At 42.4% G+C, this 24,326-nt stretch overlaps 1 protein-coding gene across 1 annotated transcript; it reads right to left on the bottom strand.

The window, feature by feature from the left end:
* Positions 1-12,173: 12,173 nt before the first annotated feature.
* rasl12 (RAS-like, family 12) lies at positions 12,174-22,399 on the bottom strand. Its single transcript, XM_031287007.2, has 5 exons — positions 21,930-22,399; positions 21,356-21,412; positions 19,200-19,273; positions 17,811-17,986; positions 12,174-13,507 (listed from the first exon to the last, which is right to left on the bottom strand). Exons 1-5 carry the CDS (start codon positions 22,039-22,041, stop codon positions 13,204-13,206), a joined length of 723 nt encoding a protein of 240 aa, XP_031142867.1. The 5' UTR covers positions 22,042-22,399; the 3' UTR covers positions 12,174-13,203.
* Between the last annotated feature and the right edge of the window lie 1,927 nt (positions 22,400-24,326).

Genomic DNA, 24,326 nt, shown 5'->3' with positions numbered 1-24,326 from the left:
ATTGTATTTCTTGCATGAAATCAGGACATGCTCCACCATCTCTTTTCCTCACAGACTGCAATGCCCAGTTGGGTGTTTTCCTATTACAAAAAGTGTACTGTTCAATCTACTGTGACCAATTCTCAATTTACTGATAGTTACTTGCTCTTTTTGGTTAGCCTCACTTTTTCTCACTCCTCCTACTTTATTTGTATGCATGCAAGTGTCTCCCTTTTTCCCCATTATCCCAATATTGTTGCCACTGTTTGGATATTTCCCTCCATGCTATGCTTTTTCCCTCTGATTTTGACAGTTTAATATGCAGTTCTACATTTCCTTTCTTGACCGCCTCCTTTGCTAATTTATCCACTCTCTCATTTCCTGGAATTCCTGTATGTGCAGGTATCCACATGAACACCACAGTTTTACCCTGATTGGCGAACCTTGAATTAGTATAACATGATAGAAATGAAGACCGAACCCGACCGAACCCGTCGGGTCCCGTCGGGTCTCGTCAGGTCCCGTCGGGTTTGGGCAAAGATCTTCAGCTCTAGCGTGCGCATACCACTGGCAGAAAGCCAGATTGGTGAGCTGGTCCACTACTGCAACAACCTTAAGCTTTCCTTATTGTTTGTATAGCTAACTGCTGACTCAATAAAACGTGATTTTAGTTGGATCTGTTTGTCTGTCTTTAATTTTGCAGTGTTACTGTGATATATATGTATGGCTATAATTATCATTTTAGGCTAATGTAATAGCCAATGTTAGCAGCAGGGTTACCCCTGAGTGTACCCTATGGTTGGTTTATGCGTTAAAATAATGGCCAGGATTTCCGGGAAAAGGTACAATATGTGTGTCTCCATTTCAAAACATCACTGCAGGTTGACTGTTTTTAGCAGCAGAGGTTGATTGTGGGCGAGAGGGCGACAACACTGTCGTGGTTAGCTCGCCGAAACTCTACTGCAGCTGTCTCGGCAACGTTAGCTAATGTCCGCTAGCATATAGGCTAACTATAGCCAGTTAGCTTTGTGTGTAACGTAATAAAAACCCACCCATCTCGTAGGAGCGAAGCTTAATATTTTATTCAATAACATTATGGTACAAAAGGAGCACTAACGCCACAGGTCTTATGTTGACAACGTGGACGCAGATATAAGAAACTACGAAGGCAGTCGTAATATTTACCTAGCTAGCAGGCTAGGCTAACGCTGTTGCGCTAATGTTAACAAAACATCGGCGTAGCTTTAGCTAGCAGTCTAAACTTATCTCGAGTACTTTAACTATCTACGGTCCGGACTTGAGTACTACAGCCCTGACAGGTAGATATCACTTAGCTGAACAACTGAACAAGCTGCAACTTTTCTGATTGATACAAAGGGAGCCTGACTCTTACATATGATCCCAATCTGCCCTTCTTATGGCTTGAAGCCATAACCTCCGCCGGTTTTTGGCAAAAGCATGCTTCCCCCTAGGTATGTTAAACATCAGGCACCCATCACTGGCTCTGTTTGTACAATTTACCACGCAACAACTCCTTGGCATTTTGACTTACGCTATGCTGCTACTACTACTAGCTTCACGAAACACGTCTTCTTTCTGCCCCCCGGTTGCGTGCGCAAGCAGTGATGACGTTGCCGAGAAATCCATGTATGGACTTGTCACTAGGCTTCGTCATTGTATATTTTAGCACATAGGTAAAGCTGCCGAAGCTGAACATTATATTCCAAAACACATGTTTATTTTTAAAGCAGATTTTAAGTTACATTGTAACAATTTAACAATTCGCCCTTATGAAATCCAATCGCGGCACGGCTGTTTTGGAACTCAATAGACAGACGCTTAAATTCAACTAAAATGTAACGGTGAACAATCAGTGTTTGACCTACAGTCTGTTGAGATGCCTCTCCAAACTCACCATAAAACGTTAAAACACGTTGAGAAAAAAGATCCGTATTTTGCCGTAATCCAATGACACGAAAAAAAAGTAATCCACAGCGATCAGTAGATCCACAAAAAGGGTCACGGTGTATCGAGCAAGGCCGATACGAGCGTCACATTCACCAGCCAGCTCCAAACAGGTGAACGAGGCCTCTCCACTTCGCCATTTAAACAAAGTGGAATAAACGTATAAAAGTCCAAATCTACACAAAACCCGCAATCAATTAGTAAGCTGACATCACATTTATATACATGGCATTTAGGCAACCTTTATTGCAAGGTTGGCACGGCAAGATGTCCAGACATAGTGCAACAGTAACTTTCGTTTTTTGCATCCTGCTGCTCCCATCGTCATCGTCGTAATATTTTTTTTACTAAAGCAGTATATGAAATCAGATGTATTACCTATCACCATTTAGTTGTTTTGTGTTATTTAAGATATTTATAAAATATCTGGTCATGCCAGATGTAATTATTCCACTAATTTTTTAAACAATGCAATTACCTGTTTGAGCCACCAGGGGGCAGCGCTCCACCTGCCCCCCCAGCAAACTCCGCGTATGCGGTCAGACCCATCTGCTAGGGGGCCGAGACTGAGAGCTACATGGATAAATATGCACCAAACAAGCCACTTTGAAATTTTGCTCTTTTCATGAATAAAAAAGTTGGGTGACGCCCAGACTAAAAAATGTTGGATGACCCTCCCCTCAACAACAAATAAAAAGACATGACCCTCCCCTATTTTCCTCTGTTGGTCCATTCCATAAATACCGAACGGTCCCTAAATCAAATTGTACAAAATATAGTTAAAATCCCAATTGAAATGGCAAAGGTAGGTTAAATTAGTAAAATAATAAATTAGATGGCAGACATCGTTACAGTCTTAATCTCCTCAAAGTAGGAAGGTCGGGTCGGCTCGCACACACCACCCCGGGAGGCGACTGCAGGAGACAGAAAGGCCCATCACCAACATGAACATGCGCTACATGCCTATCTCTACAAGATGCGCTAGAAAATATCATGCAGTGTCGATGTTATGCACACACACCACTACAGAGTGTCACCCAGTGCAGTCTCACCACAAGGAGGCAGTGTGTCGACACGGCCCCAGCCTTGTACAGGTTCAGGCTGATATACAGAGAGAGGAGAGCAACCTGCATTAATATTACCATACAACGATATGACACTTAGCTGTGATCACAGTAAGGCATCGTTTGGGGTTTTACGGCAGTTGGCATCCTATGCATTGCAATTTCATTATAATTTTCTAAATAGTCCGGTGCTTTTCAAAAATGTAAATATATGTTTCTTTCCATTTACAGAAACCCTACTTTCAAGGACATCTTTGAACCTGATTTCCACTGGTCATAATGTATGTAATCCTGCTAACATGACCCCTCTTTCTTGATTGTATTTCTTGCATGAAATCAGGACATGCTCCACCATCTCTTTTCCTCACAGACTGCAATGCCCAGTTGGGTGTTTTCCTATTACAAAAAGTGTACTGTTCAATCTACTGTGACCAATTCTCAATTTACTGATAGTTACTTGCTCTTTTTGGTTAGCCTCACTTTTTCTCACTCCTCCTACTTTATTTGTATGCATGCAAGTGTCTCCCTTTTTCCCCATTATCCCAATATTGTTGCCACTGTTTGGATATTTCCCTCCATGCTATGCTTTTTCCCTCTGATTTTGACAGTTTAATATGCAGTTCTACATTTCCTTTCTTGACCGCCTCCTTTGCTAATTTATCCACTCTCTCATTTCCTGGAATTCCTGTATGTGCAGGTATCCACATGAACACCACAGTTTTACCCTGATTGGCGAACCTTGAATTAGTAAACAAAATGTCATACACTAAGTCTTGATGGTTTCTGGTTGATCCTGCTTTAATACTTGACAGTGCTGACACTGAGTCGCTACAGATGAGTATTTTACGTGCTGCCACCTCTTCTACATTGTAATGCTAATAGAACTCCAAGTATCTCAACTGCGTATACACTTAAATAATCTGCTCTTCTCTGACTGACTCCAGTCTGGTAACTGGGATTCACCACTGCTACTCCCATTGCCTCTGTTAGGGAATCTTTTGATCCATCAGTGAAAAGCTGTACATAATCACTGTAATTTCTATCCTTATAACTGTAGTATTCTTGAACTAGGTCTGCTGTTTTATTTCTGCATTTGATATTCAGCAGCTCCAGATCCACACAAGCACTATGCAGCATCCAGGCTGGCCTCACAGGTCACAGCACAATTGGACAAAATTCAATTTCTTGGGACTTTCATCTGCTCTGCTATGTTCTGTTCTTGCCTATCTTGCCTTTTGCGCTTTACCCCTTTCCCAGCAAGTCTCCAAGACCCTCTTAGTAGGATGCCATTCTGTCACGGCTTGGACCCAAATGCAGTTCAAAGGAATTTATTAAAGATAGGCAAACACTTGGGCGACCGGATGGCTCAGTTGGTAGAGCGGGCGCCCATATATGGAGGGTTACTCCTCGGCGCAGCGGGCCCGGGTTCGGCTCCGACCTGCGGCCCTTTGCTGCATGTCACTTCCCCCCTCTCTCTCCCCTTTCATGTCTTCTGCTGTCCTATCAAAATAAAGGCTGAAAATGCCCAAAAAAATATCTTAAAAAAAAAAAAAAAAGATAGGCAAACACTTACTTGGAGTAATAATCCACACAGCAAGGAAATACACGACAGGAAACAGTACGCACAGCAAACAGAACGTCATAATCTGACAAGAGACAAAGACATAACAGAGACTAAATACACAGGGTAACAAGGTAAAACAAGGGACAGGTGACACAAGGAATCAGGACCAGGTGAAACACATCAGGGCGGAGCAAACAATCACAAAGGCAACAGAGAGAACAGAGAGACTACAAAATAAAACAGGAAATGAAAAACCAACAGAAAACATGAAACCAACTTAACACAGAAACTTGACACAGGGACTAGATGTGACACATTCATCATGGCCCCTTAAGTTTAGCCAGTAATTGGCCATAAACTGTTTTCTACGGAGCCACAGTGGAATTTCTCCTGCCTCAACTTGAAGAGCACAAACTGTTGCAGTTTTCATTGACCCTAAACAAATCCTCAGAGCACGGGCCTGAATAACATCAAGGTCTGAGAGTACAGATTAAGCCGCTGATCCATATATGATACTGCCATAATATGACCTTGATCTTATTAACACTAGAACAGCCATGACGGTCATTTTGAAATTTATATGTGTAATAACTTTGCTGAATAAAAAAATAAAATCCTGCTGGTACCTGACTTTTCCTAAAAGAGTCTATGTTTTCATGTAAAATAGTTTTTATACACATTACACAAAAGGCAAAGAAAATACAATCACTTTTACCTATTTTGGTGGTGGGTGGTGATGGCGCAGTGGATATGACACATGCCCTTGGTGTGGGAGACCTGGGTTTGATTCCCACTGTGATACATCAACCAATGTGTCCCTGAGCAAGACACTTAACCCCTAGTTGTTCCAGAGGCGTGCGACCTCTGACATATATAGCAATTGTAAGTCGCTTTGGATAAAAGCGTCAGCTAAATGACACGTAACGTAATGTATTTTGGCCATACACGGTCATATTGACCGTTCGGATTTTCGCGGTATTGTTTTTAATCTTTCGGTGTTATTTGCCTGTTATAAGTTATGTTGAATAAATTTCCATACCATATTTTTCGGATATGAATGTAGCCTATGAAATAATTACGGTTTACTATGCCATGATATGAATTATTGAAACACGTAGCCTATTAGGCCTACTACTCAAATGTATAATTAAACTTGTTAAGATGTACATTTTGGTATTATTTCATTTTTCTAAAGATATCCTAACACAATACATGCATTAATATCACAATTAGGTATTTATCATGAGAGATTATAGAGTTTAGAATCTGGCGGTCAAAATGACCACTCACAGCAATTCTAGTAGTTATGGAAATGGAATTTTATCAACTTTTTTTGAATTCCGGCACTTCTAGTGTTAAGACTTGATAAATATATTTCAGCAACGTAAACTCTGCTCCCCACTCCAATCCTGCAAGACAACTCATAACATTTATAATTTTTTTACATTAATTAACAACATGCCTAATATGTTCTTTCCACGTCAGTCTCGTATCAAAATACACACCCAAAAAATGTAAATGATCAACTCTCTCCAAGTTATTTCGATAGAGTTTCAGATTATAGTATGAGTTTTTTTCTTGTAAAGAACATAGCTTTAGTTTTTTCCACTGAGAATTCTGAAAATCTCCGTCATCTGCAAACAGTGATCTCCCCATGTCCATGAATATTTACATAAACATCATTTATCATAATAGAAAATAACGTTGGACTTACTACACTCCCTTGAGGTGTCCCGTTTTCTACAACATATTGGCTGGACAGCTCTGATTCTATCTTCACTTGAATAGTTCTTTTATTTAGAAAGTCCATTACCCAATTGAACATTTTTCCTCCAACTCCCATAATATGTAACTTTATTAGAAACCCCTCTGTCCATAACATATCATAGGCTTTGTCTCTTTATTTACTTGGGCTTTCCTTATCTCATCCTCTAAACACAGTCCCGGAGCCATAGTGTTCCTTCCTGAAGCCACTTTGATATGTAGCTACCATGCCTCTACTTTCTAGATAGTGCATTAACCTCTCATTTATCATACGCTCCATTAGTTTACATATGTGTGATGTCAATGCAATTGGTCTGTAATTCCCAGGCCTGCTTGTATCTTTTCCTGGTTTCCTTAGTGGGACAAGTATTGCCTCTTTCCAACTCTCTGGCATTTTACCCTCATCCCAAAATTTGTTATATAGTATCAATCATTTCTCCAGGCCTCCAAAAACTGAAATGCTTTACCATTCTATAACAAACCTCATCTTTACCAGGCACAGTCGTACCCGATTCATCTAGTGCTTTTCTTAATTCCCCTATACTGAAAGGGGCATTTTGTCCATCATCAAAATTTGCTTTCCTGCATAGAGCCTCCATGTTTTCTGACTTTGTTCTTTCTCTTCCTCTTCTTTCATCTTCAGACAAATTATTCGAGCTATGCACTTTAACAAATGTATTTGCAATCAACTCTGCCTTTTCCTTATTTGTTACTGCTGTCTCATTCCCTTAAGTCAGAACTGGATAACTCCACTCCTTTCTGTCCCCTCCCATCTTTTTAATCATACCCCACATCTCTCCCACCTGTGTTGTGCTGCCAATCATATTACAGTATTTTCTCCAATGTGTCCTTTTTGCCTGTCTTATTGTCCTCCTCACTATGGCCTGGGCTTGCTTGTACTGTATCATATGTTGGAAATTATGAGTTCTTTTCACTATTCTGAATGCTTTCTTTCTATTTCTCACAGCTTCCTTACACTTATCATCCCACCAGGGCACTATTTTCCTCTTTGTTTCCTTTACTTTTAGAAACGCAGCCAATATTATGCCTTGCTTTATTTTGCTGTCAAGTGCTTCTATATTCATTCATTGGTGTGATTCAGACAGCTATCACTCACCTGCAGAAATGTTCCCCAATTAGCCTTTTAAAATACACAGACTTCTGTTGTAGATTAGTGTTACATTTCCAGCGTCGCAGCACCGAACCATAACGTTAGTTGGGACAGACGCCTTGTTTCTTTAGGCTAACTATATTAGCTTTACCCTGGCTGGTAGCAGCTTTCTGTGGTGAAAAACGGCCAGGAGATGTCGTGATAGCGTTGCATTAATCAAGTGATTTAGTTCGTCTTTGCAGCGAACATAAACAACTGACTACTGTAGCTTCACTAGCCATGGAAATGTGCATCACTGTGTCAGCAGCAGCTGCCGCTTACGGTACTTTTCTACACACAGAGCCTCACTTCCCGCAACAATAAACCCCGTCGGACTAACGTTACGTCACATACACACGTTGCCCACATGGCCACCTGTCTTACTGTACGTACACACCGCCACCGACTTGAGCTGCAAAGAAGCTCTGGCCGCCCTGTCAAGGACGCTTGTCAAAAAGTACGGGGAAGCTGTTTGACGCTTTGGCCGCTCTGATGTAGTAGCATTCTATGTTCGATCATGGAAAAAGCACAAGCAGCCACTGCACGGCCAATACATTGACACTAGAAACCTTTTATAAATTACATATATAATGACAGAATTTGTATTGGTTGTTGGTCGCAGCCGTGTCTGTTAGCATTTAACTCGCTCGTTAGTCGCTGAACCGCAGCAGAATGCAGGCAGAGCGAGCAGCCGCCAGCTGTTGATCTGTGCAGAACTTCACCGTGAGCGGACTGTTTAGAGACGATGTGACCGGCAGGTAACGTTAACTGGTCCCTATACGCAAATATCATAAATGAGAGGGAACCCAGCAACGGCGATGATGAGCTTTTCTTCCTTTTTCTCGGAACTAATGTTTTTGTAGGAACGAAAGTTTACATCGTATGTTTCTCTGGAATCAGCCAGCGCGTAGGACGTCTATATTCCAATTGGTTGCCGCTGAACCACGTCATAGCTCATTACCATAAAGTTGACCTACTTTCAACTTTCTGATTGATGCTCTGGTTGCTCAAAACGCCCAAAATGCAACGCCGACAGATTTGACGCTCCTTGCAGCTGAGAGAAGCCAGCTTCCATTGAAAATGAATGACTTCCGGTATCTTTAGAAGCTCAAGTCGACGGTGGTGTGTACGTACAGTTAAAGGTGAAGGCTCGGCCGGTAACAATCATGTAAAGGAGAATGGTGAAAGCTTACTTTTCTATCAAGCAGCAAAAAAGTTTAAGCGTCAACATCGCAACGTCCTGTCGCGCATGCGCACATGGCAATGTAACAAAATATCGTGCATCACTAGTAACGAGTAATGATGCAGCACATAAAAAATGTATCGGAGTAAAAGTATTAAACTCATTGAAAATATGTACTGAAGTAAAAGTGGAAGTAAGAGAAAAAAATAATACTCCAGTAGAGTACAGATACAGCCTTTTAGTACTTATACAGTAGTGAAGTAGTTCTACTTCGTTACTATACATCTCTGACTGTACCCTGAGCTCATCATTCACCTCTTCCCATTTTAGCCCTCTCATACCCAAATGATGTTCTGTTGCATTCACAATAACCTGAATCCTTCGGATTTAATCTCACATGTTGCATTTATAACTCCAGCTATACAAGTCACCAATTTCTTCTTCTCTCTCCAAGCATTCTTTTTTTCTTGCTGCTCTTTTGCTGCCACAAACTCTTTGCCACCTTCTCCCTCCTTCTGTCTTTTCTGTCCTGCCATATTGACTGCCTCAGCATATGAAATTGTTCCCTTCACCATTATCTGTTGGACCTCCACTTCTTTTTTCAATGCTTCACAACCCCAGTAAGCAACACTGTGACTGCATCCACAATTACAGCACCTTGGTTTCACTCCCTCTACACACTTTCCATACTCATGATCCCCACCACACCTAGCATATCTCCTCCTCCTTTTGTACATTTTGGCCACATGCACAAACTCATGACAGTTGAAACACCTCATAGGCTTTGGCACATATTCTCTCATATTATACCTCATAAATCCAAAATATACATGATGTGCTTTGTCAATTAAATCAGTTTTTTTGCTGCTGTGAAAGCTCCCCGAACGTCATTTATCAGTGTCTGACTGGAGCTAACCGCTAATCAGAGCTAATCGTTGCTATCCGAGCCTTCAGTTCTCCGTGCCTGTATCCATTAACTGTATGGACCCGAGCCCGAATAAAACCCTTAATTTTATTAAATTGGCTGTAAAAGTTTTACACTACAACTCAGAGTTGTTTGAATGACAGAAATCTGATCAGATGAGATTTAAATGAGTGCAACAGGACATGTACAGAACAGCGTGTTTAGGATCCCCAAATCACGGATTAATACATTTAAAAAAAACGAACAATGATCAATCCAACAAAATGAAGAAGAATTAACTTTAGATAGCTCTAGTCTTATATCATTCAACGGGAGTTAGAAGGGAACAGTCTTTAGATCAGGCTCGTGCAGAGACCTTTTGAGGGGCAGGGGCTCAAATTCAAAAAAGGGCATATGGAACAAGATTTGCTAACAATATACAGTATGTCATCTTTATTTTAAAAACTGTATATTTTAACATAATACTAAATCCACAATACTGTACACCTCAAAATGAAATATGGAGCCTTCGACTACATTCACACAAATATATCCAAAAAATGCAACTGTTGTCCAAGCAAAATGTAATCTTACAAACAGTATACAAACTGTATATAGAAAGTGCAATATGAAATGTTACATAATACTAAATCCACAATACTGTATACCTCAAAATGAAATATAGAGCCTTACATTAGACTACATTCACACAAATACAAGATAACGAGATATCAAACCAGAAACAGTTTAATTGTAGCCTATAAGTGCAACTTGAGCTGACTATCAGATTTCTGTAGCAGTGGGCTAGTAGGCTTTGAATCAGAAAGGGATTTGCAAAGGTATGCAGCATGTTTCAGATTATTTTCTCAAAATATAAGGATGTCCTTTATTAAGTCAAAATGTATAGACCACCAACCTACACCGCAGACTAATAACCTAAGCTAATTTCCCAAAGAAGTGACATGTTCTTTTAAGTGGGCTGCTGGTTGAGAGGCAGAAAGCAGACACACACACACACACACACACACACACACACTTCTGTTAACCTACAGAGAACTACTGCTACACACACACACACACACACACACACACACACACACACACACACACACACACACACACACACACACACTTCTGTTAACCTACAGAGAACTGCTGCTGCACACACACACACACACACACACACACACACACGCACACACTTCTGTTAACCTACAGAGAACTACTGCTACACACACACACACACACACACACACACACACACACACACACACACCTGTTAACCTACAGATAACTGCTGCTGCTGCACACACACACACACACACACACACACACACACACACACACACTTCTGTTAACCTACAGAGAACTACTGCTACACACACACACACACACACACACACACACACACACACACACACACACACACACTTCTGTTAACCTACAGAGAACTGCTGCAACACACACACACACACACACACACACACACACACACACACACACACACACACTTCTGTTAACCTACAGAGAACTGCTGCTGTCTTCTCTTGTGTATCAGAGAATGAAACGGTGACGCTATAAGGCTATCACACGATGAGTAATTGTGGCTGCGGCAGCTTGTGCAGTTACCGCGAAATGTGACTACTTCAAAGTTAGCTGCCTGCTGGCTGTTTTAATCCTGGAGGAGACTCGTTATGCAGCGGCTAGAGGCCTCTATAACAAACCAAATGTGCATGCATGCATTATCATTCACTTCAAAAGCACACTTACCTGCACTTCAACTTTCTCTCGCTCTTGCTGGCCGCGCCGCCGACGGATGGCATGGACTCACTTGTATCTAAGTGGCGCGCCTGGCAGGAAGCCTGGTCATCATGTGATATGAAGGTTTAGGTCGTTTTATCTAGCAAATTATTATTGTTAAATATTATTCTTAAACGGACCACTTGTGGGCCATCGTCAAAGAAAAAAGGTATAAAAAAAATCTGGACAAAAAAAGGACACTTTGGCCTTGAGGGGCAAAAAGGGCAGGTGCTCAAGCACCCATCGCCCCCCCCCCCCTCTGCACGTGCATGCTTGAGATTAATAACATGGAACTTTCTGTATGGATCATAGTACAGTATTACAGGTATTTTATCTGCTGAATCGTTAACATTTGGCAAAAAAAACCAAACTGATTTAATTGACAAAGCACATCATGGCTACACTTTTTTGTCATTTGTTTAAAATTTAACGAGCAATTTGTTGTATTTTAGCAAAGTACTGAAAGCAGCAGAAATGCAGAACTGAGTAGGCTACATTTTAATATCTATTTATTTATCACAAGTTATATCATTATTGCGATGTTCAAGAACGTTACAGCAACATCATGGAATGGACATTTCAAAGCAGAAAATACTGGCTTTAGCATTGTTGTCAGAAAACATAGTATTTCAGCTTGGCATGTTACCTTAATATCTGATGACATATTGTGGTCATTTTCTGATTTAATACAGTAAATATATTACATATTGCACCTTTAAACTTTGTCTCATGCACATACCAGAGTCCCAAACTGGACAGTGTCTGTCAGACGGTCGTAATGAGATAGTGCCATACAACAGAGCGATTATCCAATCCAACTTTATTTATAAAGCACATTTAAAAACAACAGAAATGAGCCAAAGTGCTGCACAGTCAAGAAGCAAAAAGGGTTATAGTAACAGAGAGACAATATTATATAAAAATAATAAATAAAATATATGAAAACACAGGGATTGATATATACGCAGAGAGAAACAATCAATCCAGGGATAAGGAGAACTCTCATGCTGGGTTATAGTGTGTCTTTAGACGGGAGGTCAAACCAGGCCGAGGGGGGTGGGGGGCATCGTCACATGGAGGGGCAGCTCTTCACTCAGAGAGACCTGGAGGGGACATATAGTGACATATAGTGTGGAGCCCAGCCATGTAAAGATGTAAAGCAAATTAAAATTAGACAATTAAAGCCAATGGAGGGAGGCCAGGATGAATCTTTTTTTGTTCCAATAACACATCCAATAGCACAGCAGACTACAGGGCAGGGGGATTTCTGCTTGAAATATTGTGACTTTATTTTCATTAAATTACAACTTTATTTTCCCAATATGACTTTTTTCTCAAAATATTACAACTCTCCAACATGAGCAGAAATCTGGCTGAAACACATCTGAGGCGTTTATGAATGAAATTAAAATGAATGAATGTATTGAGATGAATATGCCACATGCACATTTATAAAGGTTCTGTTCCCAACAAAAAACACAAAGAGCAGGGAAGAGTAAATCCTGCCTGCATGTGTGCTGAGTGACTCAGCAGAGATAAGACTGATGACAAAAGTTAATCGACAGGAGAATAAATTATAAAGGTTTGAAAGAAATACAGAATGCCTGAGAGCCTCACTGCATTATATTCCATTATGTTTTTATATTTTAAATTGTCACCTGCCAAAGGAATTTTGTGTTTTCCATTTCCACCATGTATTGATGCATAGAAATGCAGGAAATTAAGTGTTTTGATGCTCCCCTTCATGTTTTAACAAAAGCTGGGTACACCGGAGCTTGGTACACTGTACAGTTGTTCATGTTATTGTGTCCACCCTGTGTCTGCGGGCAGTCAGAAGATCTTGAAGCCTTTGAGCAGGGTGAGTGTGGCAGCCTTGCGTCTGCTCTGCGCTCTGGAAGTCTTCACGGTGAGCAGTGTGGCGGTGGCAGTGGTGGGGGCAGGCAGCTCCGTGTAGCAGGTGGGGGGGAAGGAGGGGACAGCGCTGATGTAGACAGCTGGAACCAGACTCCTCCCCCTCCTCACCGCCTCGTGGAAGACACGCTGCACAGACAGGAAGTCCTGACAGGCCGACACCTCGAAGAACACACAGCCGAAACGAGACGCCAGCAGCTCGCCATCACAGCGACTCACCTGCCTGACACAGAACACACCGGTCACTGACAACAGTCTCAGTACTGGGGTTATCACTTCATCACTTTTTATCAATTATCTTTATTATTTTTTGGGAGCATAGATGGAAACAAGCATAGATGGAAACAAGCATAGATGGAAACAAGCATAGATGGAAACAAGCACAGATGGACGCAGCACATCCTGAGTAATAACACTTTTTAGATTACAATGCAGTGTTGAACATTATGAGTTTTTTTACGTCAAATACTAATGTTTTTCAAATGAGATATTTTTATGACGCCTACAGTTTGGGTAAAAATGTTTGGGGAAGCTATGTTTCAGGTTTGGTTAGTTAGGCAATTAAAACAATTGGTTAACTTTTGGTTAAGATGAATATAGTCTGGCTCCTCCAGTGTTACAGTCCTTCCTCTCAGCGGGATCAATATAACGTCATTATTCAAAACTGAAAAAAGAATTTGAAAGGTTGAAAGTCGGAGGCAAATTCACTGCTGATAGAACTGTGAATTGCTATCTCAAGCTCCGATTCACAAAAGATATTGCACTAATGATATTACGGTGCAAACACGACCATAAGGTTTTGCAGCTAAGTGAAATTTTCGCATATGCGACCAACATTCTACAAAACATTTCCAGTGGTCGCACCTGATGATCATAATCATAATCAGGAGATACCTACTTCAATCAAATGACTGGACCGACGCTGTCTGGCCATGAAATAGTAGAGTTATGACTGACTGAGTTAGGAACTGGTACACGGACATAAACTTTGGGGACATAACATATTGTTAAAATACTTATGCTATATGCTGATTAGTTGAAATAATATTTAATAGTACGTGAGCTAGGATTGAATTTAAAATTAAATTATTTCGAGAACTCAAGACAGGCTAATTTCTGTTATTTAAATATGAGTACGGACGAAAAACCAACCTGTATTCACTAAATAGGAGTATATATGATATACTATGCAAATAACATTATATTTATGACAAGATAAGATATCCTGCAACCAATAAAGTTTAGTTTAATGGCTGGAACTCATTATTCTTTAAGTTCCAAACCAAAACTTGAACTCAGCTAGTAGAGTTATGACTGACAATATGTCTTGGGACAAACACGTCCAGAAACTGGTAACTAAAATGGGCAACACTTTGTCCATTATTAAAAGGTGTGCAAAAAAACTGACACCACAAACAGTTAAACAAGTAATGCCGTATTTATAGTAATTATTAGTACAAGTAGTTATGTGTTAAACTGATGAAATAATGTAGAAAGCACCCAGAGAGCACATTCAGTATACCACCTTCTAGTTATTATTCCAACAAAAGAAAAGCAGCTCAGACTTGTTCTCAGGACAGATGTGACAGATGTGTTTAATTACACAGAGCTTTGGCCCCAGCCTCTCTTCACACTGCTGAGGGGCAGGACACACACTGATGGACACACACTGATGGACACGCACTGATGGACATGCACCGATGGACACACACCAATGGACACACCGATGGACACACTGATGGACACGCACTGATGGACATGCACCGATGGACACACACCAATGGACACACCGATGGACACACTGATGGACATGCACCGATGGACATGCACCGATGGACACACACCAATGGACATACCGATGGACACACTGATGGACACGCACCAATGGACCCATACCGATGGACACACACTGATAGACACACCGATGGACACACACCGATGGACACACACTGATGGACACGCACTGATGGACACGCACCGATGGACACACCGATGGACACGCACTGATGGACATGCACCGATGGACACACACCAATGGACATACCGATGGACACACTGATGGACACGCACCAATGGACCCATACCGATGGACACACACTGATAGACACACCGATGGACACACACCGATGGACACACACCGATGGACACACACTGATAGAAACACTGATAGACATGCACTGATGGACACGCGCTGGTGGACACGCACCGATGGACACGCACCGATGGACACGCACCGATGGACACGCACTGATAGACACACCGATATACACACACGGATGGACACGCACCGATGGACACACACCAATGGACACACACTGATAGAAACACTGATAGACATGCACTGATGGACACGCGCTGATGGACACACACCAATGGACACACACTGATAGAAACACTGATGGACATGCACCGATGGACATGCACAGATGGACACACACCAATGGACATACCGATGGACACGCACCGATGGACACACACCGATGGACACACACCGATGGACACACACTGATAGAAACACTGATAGACATGCACTGATGGACACGCGCTGGTGGACACACTCTGATGGACACGCACCGATGGACACGCACCAATGGACACGCACCGATGGACACACACTGATAGACACACCGATATACACACACGGATGGACACGCACCGATGGACACACACTGATAGAAACACTGATAGACATGCACTGATGGACACGCGCTGATGGACACACTCTGATGGACACGCACTGATGGACACACACGGATGGACACACACTGATAGACACACCGATGTACACACACGGATGGACACGCACCGATGGACACACACCGATGGACACACACTGATGGACATGCACCGATGGACACACACCAATGGACATACCGATGGACACACTGATGGACACGCACCAATGGACCCATACTGATGGACACACACTGATAGACACACCGATGGACACGCACCGATGGACACACACCGATGGACACACACTGATAGAAACACTGATAGACATGCACTGATGGACACGCGCTGGTGGACACACTCTGATGGACACGCACCGATGGACACGCACCGATGGATACGCACCGATGGACACGCACCGATGGACACACACCGATGGACACACACTGATAGACACACCGATATACACACACGGATGGACACGCACCGATGGACACACACCGATGGACACACACTGATAGAAACACTGATAGACATGCACTGATGGACACGCGCTGATGGACACACTCTGATGGACACGCACTGATGGACACACACGGATGGACACACACTGATAGACACACTGATGTACACACACGGATGGACACGCACCGATGGACACACACCGATGGACACACACCGATGGACACACACTGATAGAAACACTATTAGACATGCACTGATGGACACACACTGATGGACACGCACTGATGGACACACACTGATAGACACGCACCGATGGACACACACCGATGGACACACACTGATAGAAACACTATTAGACATGCACTGATGGACACACGCTGATGGGCACACACTGATGGACACGCACTAATGGACATGCGGCAATGGACACACACTGATAGACACACCGATGGACACACTGATGGACACGCACCGCTGGACACATACCGATGGACACACACTGATAGACACACCGATGGACACACTGATGGACACGCACCGATGGACACACACCGATGGACACACACTGATAGACACACCGATGGACACACTGATGGACACACACACCGATGGACACACACTGATAGAAACACTATTAGACATGCACTGATGGACACACGCTGATGGACACACACTGATGGACACGCACTGATGGACACACACTGATAGACACGCACCGATGGACACACACCGATGGACACACACTGATAGAAACACTATTAGACATGCACTGATGGACACACGCTGATGGGCACACACTGATGGACACGCACTAATGGACATGCGGCAATGGACACACACTGATAGACACACCGATGGACACACTGATGGACACGCACCGCTGGACACATACCGATGGACACACACTGATAGACACACCGATGGACACACTGATGGACACGCACCGATGGACACACACCGATGGACACACACTGATAGACACACCGATGGACACACTGATGGACACACACACCGATGGACACGCACACCGATGGGCACACACTGATAGACACACCGATGGACAAACTGATAGACACGCTTGGATGATATTTTTCTAGATGCTCTGAGGTCTTTCTAGTTATTATGTTGATCAGATTACACACACACACACACACACACACTATCTTTGTGTGGCCCGTCATTGACATAATAATTCTATCGCTAATCCTACAACCAAGTCTTAACCCTCAAACAGCCCTTTAAAGTTGTGGGGTCCAGCATTTTGGCCCTACAAGTATACTGTATTCCCGGTTTTTGGACCCCACGAATATAGTAGAACACACACACACACACACACACACACACACACACACACACACACACACACACACACACACACAGATACTTGCCTGTATCTGTCCATGTCCAGTTTGTTCCCCAGCAGCATGATGGGAGTTTTGTTGTGCAGGGCGAGTGTGTGCAGGTACAGCTGGCAGCCTTTAAAGCTCTCCATGTTGTTGATACTGTAGACGACGAGGAAGGCACTGGCCCACGACAGATAACGCTCGCTGTTCACTGGACCCTCCTTCACACACACACACACACACACACACACGCACGCACGCACGCACACACGCGCACACACACACACACACACACACACACACACACACACACACACACACAGAAACAGGAAACACACTGCACTGTTCTCTCCTCCACTCTCATTGGCTGCTCACATTTTTAGATGAATGTCCAATCATTGCTGATGGTAAATGTACTCAGTTAAAGAAAATAATTCCTCAGTGTGCGCCTACATGTCCCAGGATGCATTGGGTGTGAGCTTTTGTCTCATGTGACAAGCCACCTGGCTGGTCTTGGTTGTTTATCTCTGGGTTCCTGCAGGTCTCAGCACACCTGTGTCCAGGTGAGGACTCAGTAAGGCCCCCGGGAGACACTAAAGGAAGTGATTGCAGCAGGATGAGGCTCCACCATCGCTGTTTGCACTCATCTTTAGGATGGCATTTTGGGTGTTTGCAATATAAGTGAAGAGAAGAAGGGAGTTGTGTGTTTGACATGTACAACTCCCCATATTGAAAGATATTTGAATATGAACTTAAGGGTGAAACGTATAAATGATTAAGTCTGACGCACACAGTCCCAGCATGCCTCTGGGTTACATACGTGTAAACTGTGACAACATAATGTGGAAGGAAACTTCAAATAACGTGGCGGTCCTTGTTAAATAGCATGAAACTCAGGCTACTGTTTGAAGGGATTCAGACAGTTATGAGTCCTCTCTGAAAGGTTTGCATGTGCTGTCCCTGCCTCAGTAGAACTGGAATGCAGCTGAGTTTCTGTGAGACAGCAGTGTCTGTGTTTCACCTGCAGGTGGCAGGCCTGGCTCACAACTGCCTCTGAGCTTTGGTTCTCCTCAAGGTTTTTATTACACCTTCTATGATCTATGATGCACAAAAAAACACCTTGCTTGAGTCCAAACGATCAAACAAAAGTCTGGACGTTAATCTCTATAGGGACCCATGTTCTGCTGTTGTATTGTCATGACGTCTGTTAGAGGTTTGTGAAAGTTAATGAAGGTTAGCGAAGATTAGTGCACCGAGGCTAACGCCACCATAAGCTCTGTACGGACAGGAGAGGCCCTCACAGCAATCTCACAATGTAAAAATACACACTATATAGCAGAGTAGATATGGGGGTGAATCTGTGATTTGATTTTTATTTCTTTTTTCTATCTTTAATGGAAGTAGCAGTAGAGTATGTGTGTCTCCAACACATACCTGATCACAGGTGTCCATCACTCTCACTGTGACTGGCTGCTGGTCCACCGTCTCTTCTGATGAGTAGATATCCTCTACAAGGCAGCCAATCACACAGAGAAGAGACTGTTTTCGCACATATATCTCCATGTGTTTCTGCACTCCACTGTGTCTCCACTCCAAACTGTGTTGCACAGACATGTTTTCACATTCAGCAGCTGGAGGTTTCACCTGCAGGATCCGTGACATCACAGCTGGCTTCAGACTGAACCTACAGTACACGGTGCTGTGGAGGGGGGAGCGCCCAGCTCACAACATGATGTCCAGATGTTAAACTGTACAAATCTCAAATACAAATTTCATTTATAACAAGGTCCTTTAACTTTTGTAACTTATTGTGGAAACCCCATATAAGACACTAATTATTATTCCAAGCAGAGTATTTCTGTCTTCAGTGGACGAAGGAGCGCTGCATGGCTAATCCCACAGCTGTTCATCAGTGCTACAAACAGGAAACAGGAAGTAAGGCTCCATAGTAAGTGGTGCAGACAACCATGGGGAAAAAACCAAGGCACTCCATGTTTAGGTGAGATTATAAATGTATTCCTCCAGCATATGGGCAATCTAACCCAGCAACATGTATTCACTCAGGCCTTCATCAGCGTCTGAAAAGTCTTCTCAGGCAGCTGTGGGGGGCTTCTACAAGTACATGTGTATATATGTATGTATAGTATATATTTGTATTTGTTTGGTATTTTTAGGAATGTGTATATTTTCCCCTATTGTTAATCACTTCTTGTAATCATGTCTTATTGTAGCTTGACATGTCTTTGGTCAGTATGCGTGTATGGCCATGGTGTGGTTGTAGCGCCCTGTGTGGCCCACATGTTGCTAGAAGCCTACCTCAGCGGCCTGACAAACCTTTTGAGACGCTGATGAATTGGGTTGGTGGGTTAGATATGTGGCTATACGCTGCAGAAATACATTTATAACAGTTGGTTTTTCTATTTGCTTTTTTCTTTTTGTTTGCTTTATTTTTGATATACAGTATACTGTATATATTGTGTGTGTGTCTGTGCTTTATATTTCCCTGTTTGTTTGTGTGTTGTATTGCATGTTTGGTTTAGTTGTTGCATTAGTTGTTTTTTTCTCTTTGTATAAGGGAAGACTCTGAATGAGTCTTTAGTCTTCCTTCCTCTCCTGCACTAAAATAGTTTTTAATCTATTGTATGGGCTGAGGTTTTCTATGGTTGTCTGAAGCACATACTATCAGCCAAACTTCCTGTATTCTGTTTTTACAGTATGTTATGTCTTAAAATATGTCTGCAGGAGATCTTTAACTAAAGCTACCAATACCACCATGTAAAAATACTCCATTACAAGTCCTGCATTCAAAATGCTACTTAGGTCAAAGTAAAGAAGTATTCTAGGCAAAGTACCTAGAAGTACCAGCAGTAAGGTCATGAGATGATTACTGGAGATGAAGAAAAGGAAGAAGAAAACAGGTTCTGCTACAGGAGATTGAATAAAGCTCAACAATGTGTTTCTGGAAGTAAAAATTCTGTTCATTTTCTCCATAACGTTTTAGATTATCAGCCATGAAGTCTAAACCATCCGAGGTAGACTGACCCCGAGCTGTGAGGTTGTGAAACTAAAGTTACTGCTCCTGTAGAAGCTAGAAGAAGTCTGTATGAAATCAACCAGGTTTTAAGAATAACAAGTTTTATTCGGGATCTTATGGAGAAGTACTACACTTCCCACGTGTCTCTGATTGGTCCAATTCGCTGTTACCATGGAAATGTTTACCATACCCGCAAACCCGCGAATGGCTAGAACGAGCTGCTATCAATGAATGTTTCTGAAGTTTCCGTTTTCAAAATGTTCTTTTGCACCAAATCAAATGTTTTACGGTCACGATTCTTCTCGTAACTGGTTGGCTTGGTTCCAGACTTAAAACTCTTTCTATCAGCAAATTAAGAAACAATTGCATGGGGAAAACACTTCTGGAACCAGAGCCATTCAAAAAATGGGTGGTAACTATAGAGCTCTATTGCATTGTTTGGATTTGCCTCTCCTCATGCTATCTGCAGGTAAAGTACAAGTACCTCAACATTGTACTGCGGTACAGTCCTGGAGTTATGTATCGTCTTGTTTAAATGAAAGCAGAGAGATCTCACCTAGATGAGGGTCATATTCACTGATGAAGCGCTTTGTGAGGAATTTGACAGTCAGTGCTGTAAAACAGAGACAAGCAAGGTTAATGTGGAACCTCAGGGGCCCGGGGTCACTGAGGGCCCTGGGAGAACCAACATTCACATTCAAATGAAATTCTGGGCCGTGTTGACTGAAAATAAACAACACACAGAGGGTCGGGGCTTTCTGTGTCTGACCTTTGACAACAGCTTCCACTCAAACTGAAGAAAATAAAGAAGTGTCAGTAGTTTATAGCTTCAAAACTTAGAACTGAAATAAAGATACAGCCTGTAAATTCTCATGAAACCGTTTAATAATGTATTTTTAACAGAAATAAGTCATTTTACTGGTTTGTGTGAATGCAGTCAGCTGCTTACTTTATTGAAAATTATGACTTTGATAAATAAACACAAATGTCTAAAACATCAACAGGAAGAATACAATTATTAACTAATTCAGCTCACTCAGTATGAACTACATTCAGTCCAGCTACAGTTTGAAGGTAAGGCTAAGGTTTCTTGAAATGTTTGAATATAAATACCTAAGTTAAAGGCAGACCTGATTTCCCGGAGCCCGTCACACCGAGCAGCACCAGGTTACACTGGGCTGGACTTCTGTCAGCAGCTGCAGCACAGTTACACGGCTTCACCTTCCCAAACATCAGCGACATGATGATGGTCCAACAAAGTTCTTCATATAACGCCACTTATTCCCCCCCAATCACTGCTTTCTTCAATAAAACAAATTTCCGTACAGACGGCTGTGGCTGAAAAGTCCTCTCCAGATCCAAGTGGACTGATAGTGCCAGACGATGTGCTGTGGTCAGTGGGAGTCTTCTGCTCCTGAGGAGGGGTGGGCCACTCATGCATTGACCTCTCCATTTCAGGAAGAAGACTTCAAACCAAGCTTGTAAAATCTGAACTGTAACTTTACTGAAGCACCAGCCAATCCCTGAGCTCAACGAGGATGGCTGGGATTCTGCATATAAGGCCTGCTGCTGTTCCTCCTTTTGTTCTCTAGTGCAAACTTTTCTGGGACTGGGGAAATACATCACCCCCCTATTCCCCCACCCATCTTTAAAAGGGGGAGGGGGGGTATACTTCAATAAATAAATTAGGGCTGTCAAAATAACGCGTTCATTTCGATTAATTAATCTGAGAAAAAATAACGCGTTAAAAGAAATAACGCAGATTAATCCATTCCATATTGACGTTTGACCCGGAGCCGTTCTAGCCACCATTCGACTGTAAAATGAAGGAGGGAGACGAGAATGTGCTGCCTGGATCATTAATTGGAACATTTACTTGTAAAAATCTTCTTCCTGACAACCCTGGCTACCGAAATCTGGTGCCACTGATATGTCTGCGCTTCTCTCTGATGCTCTGAAGACAACACAGGCAACACAAACACCGCTGCACGTGACGCTAGTTAACACTATACTCGACAGCAGCTAACGTTAACCTACCGCTAGCTAGTTAACACTATACTCGACAGCAGCTAACGTTAGCCTACCGTTAGCTAGTTAACACTATACTCAACAGCAGCTAACGTTAGCCTACCGCTAGCTAGTAGCTGGATTAAACACGGTTAAAATGCTGACAGCTAACGCTAAACGGTGTAAAGTTTGACTGTGTTTTACTGTAGAGGATTCAACACCGGTATGTAACAATCTGCAGCTACCGTCGGAAAAACAACACAGACGGTGCGTTCAATGAAACTGGTAAACTACAGCGTTGTGGTGCATTTGAAGTTATTGTAAATGTACCTTTCCCATCTGGTGGTTGTTTTTGTCGTTCAACATTAATTTACTAGTGAAATAAGTTAATGTTATTATTATACATTATTATTAAATCATTTCATTTTGACCATATGGCCTTAGCAATAAACAAGCCGTTCTTTAATGTCACCAACTGTTGTTTAGTACCCTTTTTTTTTCTTTTCTTTTTGTACTTTCTTAAAACGTATCGGTTCAGGCACCGTTAATTATGTATGCGATTAATTTCGATTAATTAATCACAGAGTATGTAATTAATTAGATTAAATTTTTTAATTGATTGACAGCCCTAAAATAAATAAATAAATAGATTTTTATTTTAAAAAGGCCGTTTTTCAAAAAATATTATTTCATGGGACTTTTATTTCATGAAGTCGGGGTGGTTTGGGATCAGATCATGGTGATCAAACCCCCGGTGCTGGGTCAACTGCTGTAAAAATTGTGTACGTAGCATCGGTGATGTCACCCACTGGTTTGTGGACTGCCATTTTGAAGCCTTGAATTTGGCGATAGGGGGTTGCCATCTTGGTTTTTTCCAACCAGATGTGATGAGTTTTGACGAGAGGGTGGAGCTGGGGAGCATGATGCAGGCAAACCAGTATTGTTTATGGTTGCTAAGCTAAACGCTAAAGAGAGAAATTTGCTGCTTTTCAAACCTTCTGAAGAGAGTCATCCAGCAGGTAAACACAGACCTCTGGGAACTGGAGACGTCCATCTGCATGTACGGCAGAACAGACCTTCTGCACACCATCTCTCATGGCACTAGCTCAGTGCATAGGGAGTAGGTCGCTGGTTCAAGTCCCCGTACAGACCAAAGTATATAGTGTGGACTGGTAGCTGGTGCCAGTTACCTCTGCTCGGGGCGACTGTCCAGCAGTTGCAGCCCCCTCACTCTGATATCTCTCCATTAGTGATGTATGTGTGTGTGTATTTCAGGCCTGTGTATAAGGTATAAGCAAAGAATTTCTAATATGGGAAGAAGTTCCACTCTCTCGTTACTTCCGGCTTCTGAACTGGTTGCAGTTCCACCAGAGTTCCATATAGGGGGCGCTCACAGGCCAGTGCAGAATGAATGGGACTCTATGGAACTATACCCCTCAAAATCCACTTTTCTCAGGATATAATTTTTTGTCTAGTAATTTGAATGTTGCATTTGAAAGGGGAGGCTAAGAAAATACACA

This window comes from Sander lucioperca, chromosome 3 (genome assembly GCF_008315115.2).
Source record: "Sander lucioperca isolate FBNREF2018 chromosome 3, SLUC_FBN_1.2, whole genome shotgun sequence".
In the NCBI taxonomy this organism is placed as follows: domain Eukaryota; kingdom Metazoa; phylum Chordata; class Actinopteri; order Perciformes; family Percidae; genus Sander; species Sander lucioperca.
Note: the sequence above shows the minus strand (reverse complement) of the source record. Positions and strands in the feature narration are given on the sequence as shown.

Coding starts and splice junctions, on each gene's coding strand:
- rasl12 (XM_031287007.2), bottom strand. CDS start 22,041: ATGTCGCTGATGTTTGGGAAGGTGAAGCCGTGTAACTGTGCTGCAGCT. Junction 19,274..21,355: donor TGAATATGACCCTCATCTAG/GTGAGATCTCTC, acceptor GCTGCCTTGTAG/AGGATATCTACTCATCAGAA. Junction 17,987..19,199: donor TGATGGACACCTGTGATCAG/GTATGTGTTGGA, acceptor GTGTGTGTGAAG/GAGGGTCCAGTGAACAGCGA.